The sequence below is a fragment of the Eretmochelys imbricata genome, chromosome 11, assembly GCF_965152235.1.
Source record: "Eretmochelys imbricata isolate rEreImb1 chromosome 11, rEreImb1.hap1, whole genome shotgun sequence".
Lineage (NCBI taxonomy): Eukaryota > Metazoa > Chordata > Testudines > Cheloniidae > Eretmochelys > Eretmochelys imbricata.
The window spans coordinates 31367110-31382686 of NC_135582.1; the positions used below are offsets into that span (position 1 = coordinate 31367110).

At 40.4% G+C, this 15577-nt stretch overlaps 1 protein-coding gene across 1 annotated transcript; it reads right to left on the reverse strand.

Annotated features, from left to right (window-relative positions):
* Nucleotides 1-3560: 3560 nt before the first annotated feature.
* ERMN (ermin) lies at nt 3561-13499 on the reverse strand. Its single transcript, XM_077830655.1, has 3 exons — nt 13253-13499; nt 12771-12863; nt 3561-4054 (listed from the first exon to the last, which is right to left on the reverse strand). The coding sequence occupies exons 1-3, from the start codon at nt 13497-13499 to the stop codon at nt 3561-3563; spliced, it is 834 nt and encodes a 277-aa protein (XP_077686781.1).
* Between the last annotated feature and the right edge of the window lie 2078 nt (nt 13500-15577).

The window sequence follows — 15577 nt, forward strand, 5'->3', positions numbered from 1 at the left end:
ACTGTGGAAAGGAACCAAGTCTTTGAGATATGTCTGAGCTATGCCAATTGGTTATCTATCATGGGGCCTGATCCTGCACCATTTAAGTGAATGGGAGTTTTGTCATTGGCTTCAATGGGAATAGGATCAGGTCCGTAGATCCTTCCATCCTAATAAGTATTCCCTTCCCTTTGTTCTACTCCTGAGATGGTGGATTTCACACACCATCACCTGCTGAAGACTGCCTAAAGTCACAGCTTAGCCTCTAGATGTGCTCACTCCTCTCAAAACTAAGCTTATTTGACCTACAAGTAATAAAAACTAACCCCACCCCATTCCACTCCATTCCACCCAGAAACATGTGTGCCTGTGTATTTACATACACACACACACACTTGCAGAAAATTGCCTGCTTCTCTGAAGTGAATTTGTCCATTTTTTTCTGTGCAGAATATTTTTAACCATATTGGCCTTTGACAGAAAGAGAATAAATTCCATGACTTTTATTCAAAGGCAAGTGTCAAGGAGATTGAATGGCAAGGTGGGGAATTGTTAAGCTCAAGGGGCTGGATTTCAAAGGCACTTAGGCCTCTAAAGATGTAGGTAGTTGTCTAGTGGGATTTTCAAAACCATCTCAGCAGGTAAGGCACCTAAATCCCATTGACTTCAGTAGGTAGGTACCTAACCTCATTGGATGCTTTTGAAAATCCTATTATGTGCCTATCTGCATCTTTAGCCTCCTAAATGCCTTTGAAAAGCTGGCCCTTAAGTGATTGGTTTCAAATAAGGCTCAAGCAATTGGAGTATTGATCATCGAAATCACAATGCAGCCAGTGTTTTCCACCCTCCACGCTCATCCTCATCCCAAAATGACTATTTTGATGGTTGTTTGGTGGTCACATTAAATGAATTGGTGATCTTGTTCCAGCTTCTGGTCCAGAAGTATCTAGGTCATAAAATCACCAGCACAATTGGCTCTAATTGTCACCTTTACGATTGTTTCAACAACAATTTCTAGTTTGAATGGACCTGAAGATGGCATTACCTTCCTAGCAGTAGAGACAGTCCCTCCAGGACAGGACTGAGACACATGGGTGGGGCAAGGTGGGGAAACTCACGTTGCTTATGTCCATGCTGTACCTGTTCAGTGGATAATCAGCTTCATTCTCCAGGGGTGCTTATCTAGCATCTTTCATAAGCCAGTTAATTGCAGATGGTGAAATTGATGGGATCTGATTCTTCAGAAATGCTTTTCAACCACAACTTCAGAAGTCAATTAAAGTTACAGGTGCTCAGCACCACTGAAAGTCAGGCCCAGCAATGAAATACTTTAAAAAAAAATAAGTAATTCTCACTTGAATGTCCAGGAATGTAGTCTGGTTCATTTTATTTTTTTAATAAAACAGCAATACAACTTAATAAGAGCTAACCACTGGGTTTTCACAAAACAAAGAGCAAATAAACAAGGCTGAATAGTACAATGAGGACTATGTTTTGTTTGTACAATGAAGAATTGTCTTTTTTTGTTGTTGTTGTTACATATAGCCAATACATAATTGTCTTTTATGTAGGAGAAAAATTCAAAACAATATTTGGTGCTGCTGAAAATGTAAAACTAGTTATTAAAAGAGCCTATTATTCTAGGAGGTATGGTAGATTCCCCTGTCTTTAACACTGAGTTCCAGTTTCCTTTCTAACCTCCTCCCTCACTCTTGTTCCGTTGCTGACCACTTTCCCAAACAAATTCCTTCTAAGATGAAATTTGCCAAGCTTGTCTCAGCCCAAGGTGAATTTTTCTTTAAAACATTAGAACAATGTCAGCTCATGCATACTGTAGTTATTCAAGAGTTTACATATATAGTGAAATGTGCTCAGGCAACTTAAAACAGCTGATGCTTCAAATGTGCCTGGTTTTGAAAATCTCACTACGATCTGAGATTTAAGCTGCGTTTTAAGAATATTGAGTATTTTTAAAACGGATAAGAAATGTTGTGAGAAAAACTTGGATCAAAATGGCAGCATTTGAAGAGTACTGATTTTCAGTGTTGTGGGTTTTTATCAGGTAGACAGAGAGACACAAACACGTGATATATGCCATATATATATATATATATGCCATATATATATATATATATGTGTGTGTGTGTGTGTGTGTGTGTGTGTGTGTGTGTGTGTGTGTGTATAAAATGCTGACCTCCAATTTGTATGGTACAGTATCTATGCAATTACCTAATTTACCAGTAACTGATGGAAGATTCACAAAAGATACATATGGGCTGTATGGATATTAGTTGGCACAGCTGCTATTGGATAAATTAACCATTCACATCATGTTTAGCCAGCATGCTTTCTTTTTTCTCTTTTTTTTTTTGAAAGAGAGAGAGAGAGATAATATTCATGTAAACTCTGAATTGAAAACAATTAAATCTCCTCCCACAGTAGCTGGTGACACTCTGACTACAGCTGACACAGGCTACTGAGGAAGGAATTTTATTACAAAGTGATGCTTTGGGAAAGGGGAAAAGATACTTACCAAAAAGGGGCTGCTTTTAGTTACTAGAGATATTCTCATATAGCTTAACATTATGTTAACTTTTTTTGTATTCATTTTACATTTAACTTAATCATATTAACTAAAATATATGGACTGAAACAAAAATATCTATTATGGTAATGAAACCATTTAGTGCAGATCTGAAGTAATATAGTATTCTCTATTTCCTAAAGATTCAGAATATATCAACCCAAGAATGAGTTTAATTGAAACATGAACATTTTAATAGCAAATGCCAACATTTACAAAATGAATTATATATGGTGCCAGCCATTCAGACCCAAAAATTAAGAGGTGCCCTCAGATGATACTAATGGTATTAGATGCTGAATGTAACTGTTTGTAATTACACCAGTGCATTCCAGATTAAAGATCTATATTAAGGAGCACTACAAGGGTGTGGGTCAGAAGAGGAAACTTTGTGGATTTATTGCTTTGTTAAATGAAACGTTATGTGCTTATCTTCTGTTAATCTATATTTACATGCTTATGCAATTAGCCCTCTATTCCATCAGCACAAACTGGAAACAGACTGGTGATAGCGCAAGGCGGCTTTAGTGCACCATAAGACACCAACATAAACAGATTTCAAAACAGAGAGCATTGCTGTTGCAAACAGTTCTCTCTTTTATTATCGTTACTGCACTCTCTAGTTTTACTGGAAGTGTTCTGCTGCCAACTAATTACCAGAATGGCAAATGTCGTGGATCATTTTCTGCTGCATGCAGCTACAGAATTTCCAATTAGCTCAAAAATTTCTAGTGCCTGAATCTTGTTACAAAAAAAGGATAGGGGAGACGGGGATGGATAAACTTTAAATCAGGTTGTATTATATTTAGCAAACTGTTGATTTTATTTCTCTCCTATGGATGCTTCTGTATGATTTCAAAATGAAATACGGAGGTTAAATTTGCACCGTGTATTATGAAATTACATACAAAAAGGAAAAATGATGACTTGATATGACATGAAGCGATACGTCTTGGAAAACAAAATGAACTCTCTGAGGCAAATTCCCCACCTCAGTTTATAAATGCATCATGGACTCAAATTCATCAATTCTTTGTTTAGTGTTTCCTTTTCTGATCTTGCGGTAGGAGATTGTATTGTATCTAGAATAACTATGTCTGGAGATATCATTTTTTTTCCCTGAGCCTGGCTGCTCCTCAGGTTTCTCAGCCTGGAAGTTAAAACTGGGGCTGGTAGGAGGGCATTCCTCCTTGTTACTTTCTTGGTTCTTTAAAGGAGACTCCCCACCATTTTCTTTCTTGCTTTCTATCAACTGCACTTCCTCCTCCTCCTCCTCTTCCACATTCTCTCTTTCTTCTAATTGTGTATCAGCTTTATTTTGCTCCTTGGATTCAAGCATCCTCGCTTCTTCCTGGGCTCCTGCTGTCTGGAACTCCTCGGCCTCATTAGCATGAGTAGCTGTTTCTTCCTGAGGTTGCTCTGTGTTCCTTTCTTCCTGTCTAGTTATTTCACATTCTTTGGTGCTTACAGGAATAATCTCCTCACAGGGCCCTGTAGCAAAAACCAATTAGTTTCGGATAAAGTATGGGACAGGGGATTTCTTATCCTGCAATATGTTAAAGTTGCATTTGAATTTTAGTCTGGATTTCCATAGCTTACATATGCAGATCCCCACCACCATGAAAGTGCAGGATAAACTGAGCAACCATTTTCCAGAACAGGACTATGCGTCAGGAGCTAACTACATCTTGAGGCTGGATTTTCTATCACCATGAACACTCAGATATGCCACCACACCTTCTTTGTTTATAACAACCTGCCCGTTGGTGGGTTTTGTACCTAGAATAACTATTTGTACCAATTTGTGGTTTTTACCAGTGTCCTCCTCTATACCATAGAATCGTAGAATATCAGGGTTGGAAGGGACCTCAGGAGGTCATCTAGTCCAACCCCCTGCTCAAAGCAGGACCGATCCCCAATTAAATCATCCCAGCCAGGGCTTTGTCAAGTCTGACCTTAAAAACTGCTAAGGAAGGAGATTCTACCACCTCCCTAGGTAACACATTCCAGTGTTTCACCACCCTCCTAGTGAAAAAGTTTTTCCTAATATCCAACCTAAATTTCCCCCACTGCAACTTGAGACCATTACTCCTTGTTCTGTCATCTGCTACCACTGAGAACAGTCTAGATCCATCCTCTTTGGAACCCCCTTTCAGGTAGTTGAAAGCAGCTATCAAATCCCCCCTCATTCTTCTCTTCCATAGACTAAACATCCCCAGTTCCCTCAGCTTCTCCTCATAAGTCATGTGTTCCAGTCCCCTAATCATTTTTATTGCCCTCCGCTGGACTCTTTCCAATTTTTCCACATCCTTCTTGTATTGTGGGGCCCAAAACTGGACACAGTACTCCAGATGAGGCCTCACCAGTGTCGAATAGAGGGGAACGATTACGTCCCTCGATCTGCTGGCAATGCCCCTACTTATACATCCCAAAATGCCATTGGTCTTCTTGGCAACAAGGGCACACTGTTGACTCATATCCAGCTTCTCATCCACTGTAACCCCTAGGTCCTTTTCTGCAGAACTGCTGCCAAGCCATTCGGTCCCTAGTCTGTAGCGGTGCATTGGATTCTTCCGTCCTAAGTGCAGGACTCTGCACTTGTCCTTGTTGAACCTCATCAGGTTTCTTTTGGCCCAATCCTCCAATTTGTCTAGGTCCCCCTGTATCCTATCCCTGCCCTCCAGCGTGTCTACCTCTCCTCCCAGCTTAGTGTCATCTGCAAATTTGCTGAGAGTGCAATCCACACCATCCTCCAGATCATTTATGAAGATATTGAACAAAACCGGCCTGAGGACCGACCCTTGGGGCACTCCACTTGACACTGGCTGTCAACTAGACATGGAGCCATTGATCACTGCCCGTTGAGCCCGACAATCTAGCCAGCTTTCTATCCACCTTATAGTCCATTCATCCAGCCCATACTTCTTTAACTTGCTGGCAAGAATCACACAATCACCATCTATCACACATCCACCATTTGTCCTTGAAAAGGAGAGGTAGTGTGGTAGCACCCGGGCCTGGGAGTCAGGGAGACCTAGAACCTATTCCTGGACCTTCTCTGTGCTCTTAGGTGAGTCGCTGTGCCACTGCTTCCCTTCCTATCCTTTGTCTGTTTAGACTGGAAACTTTTTGGGTGCAGGACTGTCTCTCTCATCATGTGTTTATCCAGCACGTAGCACCATGGGGCTCTGATAATGGTTGGGGCCTCAGTACTGTGATGCAAATCATAACAACTTCCTTCTTCAAGGAGTGGTGTTTGTATGTACACACCTGCATACGACTATCTAGTTAAAATAAATGAACCACATGGTTCAAACCCCCCAACTGAATGCAGTACTCTCCCAAGTAACCTTGTGTTCATATTGTCTTCAATCACTTCAAACCCCAGCCCCTCCCTGTCCTATTGTCTCCTCCTAGTCTCAGTTTAGAGCGAGATTCTGCAAATTCTTATTACTAGGTATTAGTGCTCGCAGGCATCACTCATTGACATGAATGGGACCACAGCCAGAATTGGGCCCTTCAATTGTAAATTCTTTAGGGCACAGATCACGAACTTACTTGTTTTGCAAAGGGCTATGCACATCTATAGCGTTATAGATGTGATAAATAATATCAATTTGTGCGCCTTCATGATGTTGGAAAGTAATGGCTTGTGACATGATGTGACAGCAAATCTAAATATAGTGAATGATTTGCCAAGGTTTGTTATGGCTAATGTAAATAATCAGTCTTAATGCAATATAAAGGTCCTGAAATCAAGCTCTCAAAAGTCAGGAAATGTCAAAAAGTTAGAAAATTGAAAAGGGTGTCATGGGCCATAGTTTCTCTTTTAATGTCAACACGGTCACAATGTTAGGGTCAAATGGTGGGTAGGTTCCTGCATGGGAGTGCTGGGTGAGAAAGGGCACAGGGAGCCTTTCTAGCCTCTCTCTAGGATGGGCATGCTGGCCTGCCATATTCTTCCAACAGTGCAAGGAACTAATGCAGCCCATGCTCTTATGAAGCAATCTTGTGCCATTAATATTGCATTAACATAGCATGTATGGGGCAGAGGGAGGATTGCTGGATTTGTTTAGACTGGAGGTATGGGGTGGGGAGTTGTTTTGCTTTTTTGCATGTTTATTGTTACAGAAAAGATAATTCCAGAGCTATTTGGTTTGTGGCTTGAGCTGCCAAGCTCTACCGGCTTCATCAGCTAAGCTAGCACCAAAGTCAACCTCAATTATCTTGAGCATAGTTAACCAAAACTCTTGGGGCTAGATTCACAAAAAGACTTGGGTGACTAACTGTCAGTTCAGACTCCTAAATCCCAGATTTTGGGGCTACTGATATTCACAAAAACCCAGCTCAGCTGCTACCTAACCCTGTAAGCACCTATACTCACTCAGCACCTACATTTCAACTGTACAAATTCCCTACGTGCCTAAATTTCTGTCTCTGGGCATGTGCACTGCTGTCTAGGTCTAGGCATCTGAATGCCTAAGCTCCAGTGTGATTCACAAACTGAGGGAAGATACGTGCTCTACCGCCTAGCTCATCTGTAGGTCCCGATCCAGTAGGCATGCTCAGACGCTGCCTAACTCCACACAAAATGGCTGAAGTAGGACCACCTCTCTCATAACTTTTAGCCCAGAGGTAAGGTTACTCACCTGGCTTGTGGGAGAACTCTGATTCAAGTCTCCCCTCTGCCTGATGAGGAGAACAGGATTTGAACAGGAATTTGTCACCTCTCACATGAGTTCCTCAGTCACTGGGCTATGGGATATTCTGATGGGGGCAGCCTCAGTCTCCCCAGTTGAGGCTAGCTCACTTTGGCTAAATACTTTATGAGTAGGTGGCCAAAGAACGCAGGTGAGAATGACTTGATGGCCTGGTGCGTAGGGCACTCACCTAGGAGGTGGGAAACTCAGTATCTAGTCCCCTCACTCCAAATTATTTAGCCAAAGAGGAACAGCTTCACTACACAGCTAACGCCTGCTTGCTGTGTTCCCATCCTCCATTGTTCAGATAACAACCCCCTTAGTCTGTTCCACTGGACATTATATGCAGCAATCCGGACAGGGTTTCCAAGATAGTTGAACATGGAACCAGTGTGACATCACTTCCTTGCACAGTTGTTTGCCTCCACTGAGAGAAGGTTCTACCAGCTTCTCCTGCAAAGTGTGTCACTCCACTCCTGGATCAAGAGTTACAAATGTGCTACAAATTCCCTCACCCACAACAAAGTGGCTGGCGGTACTTACAAGCTCAACAACATCGTGCTCAAACATTATTAAGCCTATTGCATTTGCAATCTCTTCCTGCTTCAACAAATGAGCTTGTAACCAAACAACTTTGCTGTGAGTGTTTTTTTAAAACCACAATATTTTTATAAGTGCACAGCTAACAGCTCGCCAGACTTTTCTGCTGCACATGCTCAGTCCTGTATATTCAAACCTATAGGATTTTGTTTTAAAACCATTTCTCCCTCAATACAGGCCATATTGTGATATCCTTACTTGTGTTGAGTACACTATATGGTGAGTATCCCCAAAAATGAGACTCACTGAACAGAAAGATTTTAGGCAATGTGAGTAAGAGAGAACAATCCAGCCCTAAGGGCCAGATTCTCCTCTGCATTCCTGTTCTGCTCAGTTTAGGGAAGTGGGGGAGGAGAAAGTTTTAGGAAAAGAGTTATGACTCTAATCCTGTGGGTTGGTCTACAATGACACAGTCATGAGTCATGAGTCACCTCAGGGTTTATACCTTTTAAATCTTTGGTATGGGACCTTCAGCCAATAAAGAATCAGAAAGTAATGTTCTTGATCATTCTCACCATTCTCAAGGAGGCACAGCAAAGATTTTATTCCATGAGTCATAACAAACCATTGTTCAGTAGATGCACGATATGTTATCTCTTCAGTTATGGACGTGTTACTGACAGGCCAGACAGCATTGCATTCTAATCCTTGATTCTGTCATACAATGCAGCTTAAAAGGAGTGAACACCATTTCCCTTGTGGCCAGCTTTGGTGATTTAAGGCTGGATGTGGGTCCCCAATTTGAAAGGGGGCTTTGCCATCTGGAGGAGACAACATCCTACATCTTCAGGCGTCGGCTCACACTGCAGATCCCTGGGCTGCATCGACTGGTTTTTATTTCATTCCCTCATCTAAGGGCAAGCACAGCAAGCTGCACACTAATCAGCACAAAGACTTAGCAGCATTTTGCAGCAAGTAGGCTTTCTCTTACCCTATGAGAGGCTATAGGAAAGCACAGTGAGACCCCAGAAGTATGGAATCAAGCAGGAGTCCATCCTAGGGTTCTAGGAAATTTTGGTAGCTCTGGCCCCATTAACACATACTCTACTACTGGTTATCAGCACTTTAGCCTTCATCCATTCATAAGAGTAAGACCCTTCCAGGATAATGTTCTAAAAACAACTTAGACAATGTTTTCTTCATGGAATCAATGAGAGCAGACAGGCATTTTTCCAAATGTAATTTGCTTAAAAAAAGAAATTTAAAAAACAGAAGAAAAAAAAAGACTAAAAAGACAAGAAAAGTGGGAGTTCCGGGAATAGCTTTTGGAATTAATATGAATTTTAAATGAATTGGATTAATATAAGTTAATATACAATTTGCTAATTTCTCCTTAGGAAATGATGAGTTGTCATATGTTCACTGGTTTAGTGCAGACAATTGGTTCATCTACTCTGGTTTCTAACAGCAACTGTAACATTGCCTACACTTGTTTCAAGGGAATAAAATCTTCAAGAAACACTATTTTTATACTTTGCCATTTGGGGAACCCCCACGTTGATCCCCACTCTAAATCAGTGTATGCCCTGAAATATGAGGCATTTTCTCTCAAAGAATCAGCAGAAATCAGAAGGTGGAGACATATTAGGTCATCTAGACCATGTAATTCTGCCAGAGAAGGAGTAGTCCCTAGAACTAAGATAATGGAACTGTCTGTAGAAAAATATTCCTCAGTCTAATAGATTTCATCTTTGGGACATTTGCCTGATATTTAAAGTCATCTTATTTAGCTCCAAATATATGGTATTTTTATGTTTTTGTTATTTTTCCCATGCAAAACAGATATTACTAAAATCTGTGATCCTTACACCTATAAGGGAGAAATAAAAGATTTTCAAGAGAAAGGAAAATGAGTCCCAAGTTTCAGTGGGCTGTTCACTTAAGATTCAGCCTACCCTTCATTCATTCATTAAATGTGAGACATAAAGCTAAAACGAAATCTCAATTAAGCACTGGTTTCTGTGTGCTGAAAGCCTCAATAACCTGGCTTTGAGGAGCATTCAGCAAAGAAATAAGTTTTAATTAACATTGCCTTTTTCCCCCCCTCTGTGAAATCTTCTTGCTCCAACGGCCACAATTAAAAAGTGGACATTTGCTACCAATTACCACAGGGTGGTATCTGAGACACAGTATCACACTTTCCCTTTATAATTAGAATAAGAAGCTACGTGGTAACTGTGTGGTGTCTATTACCAAATGCTGATATTTGAATAGTATCCACTGTTCTTCCTCTTTATGGTTCGGAAAGGATGTAACAGTATCTGGCATCATAAATACCAGGAATCTCATTAAAATTTGTGCAAGCCGTAGTATAGTGAGGTCACAGAATGATACATTCTGAGATATCATCAATGAACCAGGAATTTCTGAAAGAATTTCAGAGGAGGGAAGGTAGAATAAAACAGAGGCTAGTTTAAAGTTATTTATGTGTTGAATACCCCTCCCCCCCCCCCAGCATGGTGAAGGGGGACAATCAGCTCAGAAAGGAGTTATGGGGACTGATGATTTGCCCATCGTCATTGCCCTTTAAAGGTGAATTGTGTTGACAAAGAGTTGGGAGCTACTGGAAAATGTATCATTCATGCACTGTCTTTGCCATTAGGTCTTTCAGTGGGATGGTAGTAGATGTACCCACTGAGAATCTGAAATAAAGGGGAACTGCAAAGTGAATATCATCGTTGTGTTTGTGCCATTTAGTGTTGAAAGATGGCCTCCCCTCATGATCTCATACTATTAAAGCCCCTCCTCCCCCACTTCCCTTGTTTTGCCAGAGACTTTGGCAAGATTTTTGGAGGACCTAGATTGGTGATATGAAAGGAAGCTAACACCTCAGCAGATGGTCTCACAGCTAATTAGGAATGGCTTGTTGAAGCTTGCACGTTCCCTTCCACCTCAATGTCCCTGCCCCCTCACTTGAGATGAGAGAACTGCAACTCAGTTTCAGCCTCATGGAAGGTAACCCTCATTGGAGGCAGTGTAACTGGACTGGAAGTTAGGAGATCTACTTTCGATTCTACTTTTGATTTCCAGCTCCATTGCTGACCTGATGTGTGAATTTGTGCAAGTCACTTCATATTTCTGTACCTCTTTTTCTCTTCCCACCCTTTGTCTGTCTTGTCTACCTAGACTGCAGACTCTTCAGGGCAGGCTGTCACTCACCATGCATTTATACAGTATCTAGCTTAAGGGAAGCCTTATCACAGATGGGACCTTTAGGTACTACTGTAATACAAATAATAATTAATACCACCACCATCCAGGTCCTCCAGAGATCTTACTCAAAATTGTCCCTCTAGCCAAAAAAGGAGGAAGTCAAGATCTGATATTTCTAAAGTAATGAAACAAACAGGAAAATAAACTTTCCATTATAAAAATAATCAGAGTTGGATTTTCTGCTTTGCAGAGATCATGGAAGTAGAGAATACTGACCCACCAGAAGAATGAAGAAAGACCTAAAGGAGGTCTCCATGACTGACAGGAAAATAGCTAGGGATCTTGGGGGAATGACTAAGAAGGACACTGGAAACTGAAATGAAGTAAGAGGATTGTTATGGGTGGATGGGGGAAGAAGAGGAATTTAACAGTATGGTGAAAGTATCCTTGCCTTGAGAAAGAGCTGTTAAAAGAGCCAATGCAACTGGGGTAGGTATTCTACAAGTGGCTCATATGGGGCCCAATCCTGTTCTTATTAAAATCTATTGGTGTTTTGCCAATGAGGTCAATGGGAGAAGGATCAGGCCCTTATCAGGAACCAGGATTCTAATAAGCCTTGGGAATAAACTATATAGTGAGGGAGGCAAAACAGGCCCATTAGACCAGTTTTCCAACTATCTCACCCTCTTCCTACGCTGTATTTTTACAGCGCAACAGTGACATCCAGTCGCCAGCTGGATTAATCACAGGTAGTTTGTATATTCCCTTAAGACATATTCTATACTTGCTTCTCCCATTCAAAGGTGGCAGACTACATTTAGATGGGTATCTCCTATTTGTCCTATTTGGCACATCTCTATTTTAAATGACGCTCTGATGTTGCAACAAATGATCTATTCAACATTTTGCCTGTGGGGTCCTAAGTATTAATTAGGCTAAATTGGTTAGGTACTAAAAAGCTGCCTGCAATTTAGAGATAAAGTGCTTGTGGGTAGGCGTTGGGGAGAGGGGAGTCTGTGAAAGATTACTTACTAGGTTTTATTGTACACTTGTAAGGCAACACAGTTGGAATATAGATGTCACCTTAAGAAGGAAAAGCTTCCATCATGATTTCCTTTCTCAAAACCTATGGAGCTTCTATGAAATATAATGTAGACACTGATAAATGTTTATATATTGTTCCTTTCCTTAATCAAAGCCAGTGTAATTATCCTTAGATTCTGAGGCTACCATATTTGGTAGTATTTATTTATACAGCTTTTCTGCACCTATCCCTGAAAGTTCCATATAGTAATTCTCTCACTTGACTTTAACATTGATAAAACTGTGAAAAATATTTCAGAGTTATATTTCTATATTTTTCTAAATAGATCTATACTGCATTTGAGGAGGTGGTTACTATTCACATGCAAGCTGGTATGGAAAGAGCTGGAGATACTACATGAATGATATTACAGTTAGATGGGCTTATAAATGAAAAAGAAAGGTAACTATAGCAATCCCTTCTCTAAACATTATAATCAGATACGCTAATCCAGGCACGTTGTACCTTGCAGTACCAGTGATGTTTTCTAAGGTTCAGCAGTGCTATAAATCATGAGTGACTTACTTCCCATTGCAGAATTAGGATTCGGATAAGTTTCCTAGCTTGTTATTTGGAAAAATAAATACCCATGCAATTGTTCTCTTCAAAAGTCATCCCTATGTTCATATGGTCAGCAAAATACCACACATCAGACAGCATTTCTCATTACCTTCTCTTGATTTCTCTTCATCAGGTCTAGTGTTCTCGGAAGGGATGTCAGCTGATCCTTCCTCTAGAGTTGCATTGTTTTCCTCTTGTTTTTCTTTAGAAGACACAAAACAGTGAGAAAGTGACTAATGACGGGAGTAAGTAATAATGATGATGACTAGTTTTCATAGTTACATACTGTCACCTGTATATGATAAGTGGGAACTAAAAACTGCTTATCTCTTGAGCTCTTACTTCATCCTGCCATGCTTGTAGCAATACTGTAGACAGCTAATAATTTCTCTTTCTCGTTGTTTCCATTCCTTGTTAGTTCAAATTTATATCTGATTGTGAATCACCTCTTATCATGGTTTATGTCTATTCATGTGTGTGGAGTTTCTGATAACATGTAAATTACATTCCATTATTCATTATGCTGTATGTAAAATAAAGGATTGGGTTTTCTTCCCAAACAAATTGAAAAGAAGCAGTATTGTACTTTACCTTCGCATTGCTTCTCCCCATCGAGAGCACCACATATTGTGTTGTCCTCTACTGAATTCTTGTTATCCTCTTGATTTTCCTTTTTAAGTGGAGCTTCAGGACTGGTTTCTGCATTTTCACATGGAACTGTCCCAACAGATTTTGCTATTTCATCAATAATATCAATGACCTGCAGCTGAGTTTTTTCAGGTGGTACATTCCCATTGTACTCAAGTATGCTAGATGTAATTGGGACTTCTTCTGTCATGATTACTGTAGTGTCCAATTAATTCCTTTGGGTCGTACACTTCCACTGAAGTACCAGTATCCTACAACCACTGTAGAAAAAATAAGCTATACACCTTATTACCTTTCTCACTGTTCTCCCTCCCCCGCTTGAATAGTCAACAAGTTTCTCTTCTTCTGAAGGCGTTATAGCAAAGCAGAAAACAGAGTAACAATGTCAGGATTTGTCTAGGATTTGCCAGCAGTCCCCTTCTACAAAACTATCCAATCAGCACCTTGCTTGTTGCTTAGAGTCTTCCAGTTGCATAATTAAATGCACCATTTTAATTTACATAAACAAACAATCTGAAGCAACAAAGCTTTTGTGCTGGCATGCAGAGCGGGTCTTTCAGCATGTCAGCCCCATGGTAATAAACAGAGATTTTGTACTCTTATCACAATGGCTCTTTGTGCGTTCGCCTTGTAACAGGAGCAACAATTGTTCTAAATCTTTAAGCCATAGTGAGTGACCACCTTTATTCATATTAGTTATGTGTAACCAGCTTAACATTCCCAACCAGGTTTATGTTCCGGTAAACCTTGAAATGCTGTTGGTCAGACAATGGCTTCATTTTCTATTTGGTAAGAAATAAACTAGCTTGTTTTAAAAGTGCACATATTTTGCATACAATACAGTATAATGCCACTTTCTTTAGTACAGCATCACTCAGGCCAACTGTGTCCAAAAATGCTTTACAGAGATAGGGCTAAACCATGAGAGGTCTGGGCATTTAATTCAGTGGAAGCTTCAAGCACTCAGCATCTTTCAAGATTTTGCACTTCCAAATAAGACCAGAGAATTAAAATGAAAAACAACAGCAGCAGGACAGGCAAGAGGGACAGAAACATTTTGAGATGAGATTTGAAATGAGAAGGTGAGTCAATGAGGCAGAGAGCTCCAGATGACAGGATATTTCTAAGTACTACCGTGTGCAGTGGAAAAATGTCCAGTAGAAAGAAGATAAAGTCTCCACAAACAGTGTGGCTCGTAGTATAACATATCAACAATGTTTCCCCATTTTACCAGTCCAGGTTTTAGTCCCAGCAACAATAATATTCCTTATGTTAAAGGAATATAATAGGGGCAGTGGCATGAGACTAATATGTACATCACTGATTATCAACCTGACCTACAAGCTAACTGAGTCTGAGAAATTTTTTCTAAGGTACAGTACTCACAAAGAATGAGTGAACTCATTGTTGTCGTTCACTGGGAAGCAATTGGCCAGTCCTGGGTGACAGAGGCATTTTTGCCCATAGCTGAACTTGTCCTCACAGTCTCTTCCACAAACCTAGCATCTGAAGCCAAGTTTACATAAGAATGAAATCTTCTACTTTAAATGTCTTTTCATAGCAGTACTGTTACACCCTGACACCCCAATATTCACCACTGTCATGTAATTAGGATATGTCTTATACAAAGTATGCCTTGTGAGGTGTCATTCTAAATGTTTTGCTCTGCTAGACAGTAATAGCTCACTGGATTGTATGTGCTATCATCGTATGTGAAGTTATGAAGTTTGGCTACATATGTGTTGCTGAAACATGTCCTGAGGTTGAAAACAACCACAAGCAGCATTTCAGGTATGACAGTAAAAAGGTCAAACAATGTTAAGGGCTTACTGAGGAAATGCACACAAGCACAAGGATTACCCCAGGAACTGTGTACAATAGAAATCTCTCAGAGATAGTACTACACAATGGGAACTGTTTGACCCAGGTCACAGCAAAAGAGCTTTCCAGCAAGTGGGGAGAAGATAAAAAAGGGAGGAAATGACATGATGGAGGGTACCTCACTCTCCCTACAACACCACACCGGGAAACACCTGAGGAACAAAGACTGAATTGTGGGAAGTGATGGCCCCAGGCTAGAAGGATTTTAAGCCTGTGTATGGAAACCTGGGAAAGCCAAGGCAACTTGTGTCTTAAGAATCTGTCAGCCTGTTTATCACTCATGGTGAGAATTTGCTAATTTATATCTTACCTATGTAGTGTGTTAAGCTCAGTTTGCAGTTTTTGTTTATTTACTAAAGTAATCTGCTTTGATCTATTTGCTATCCC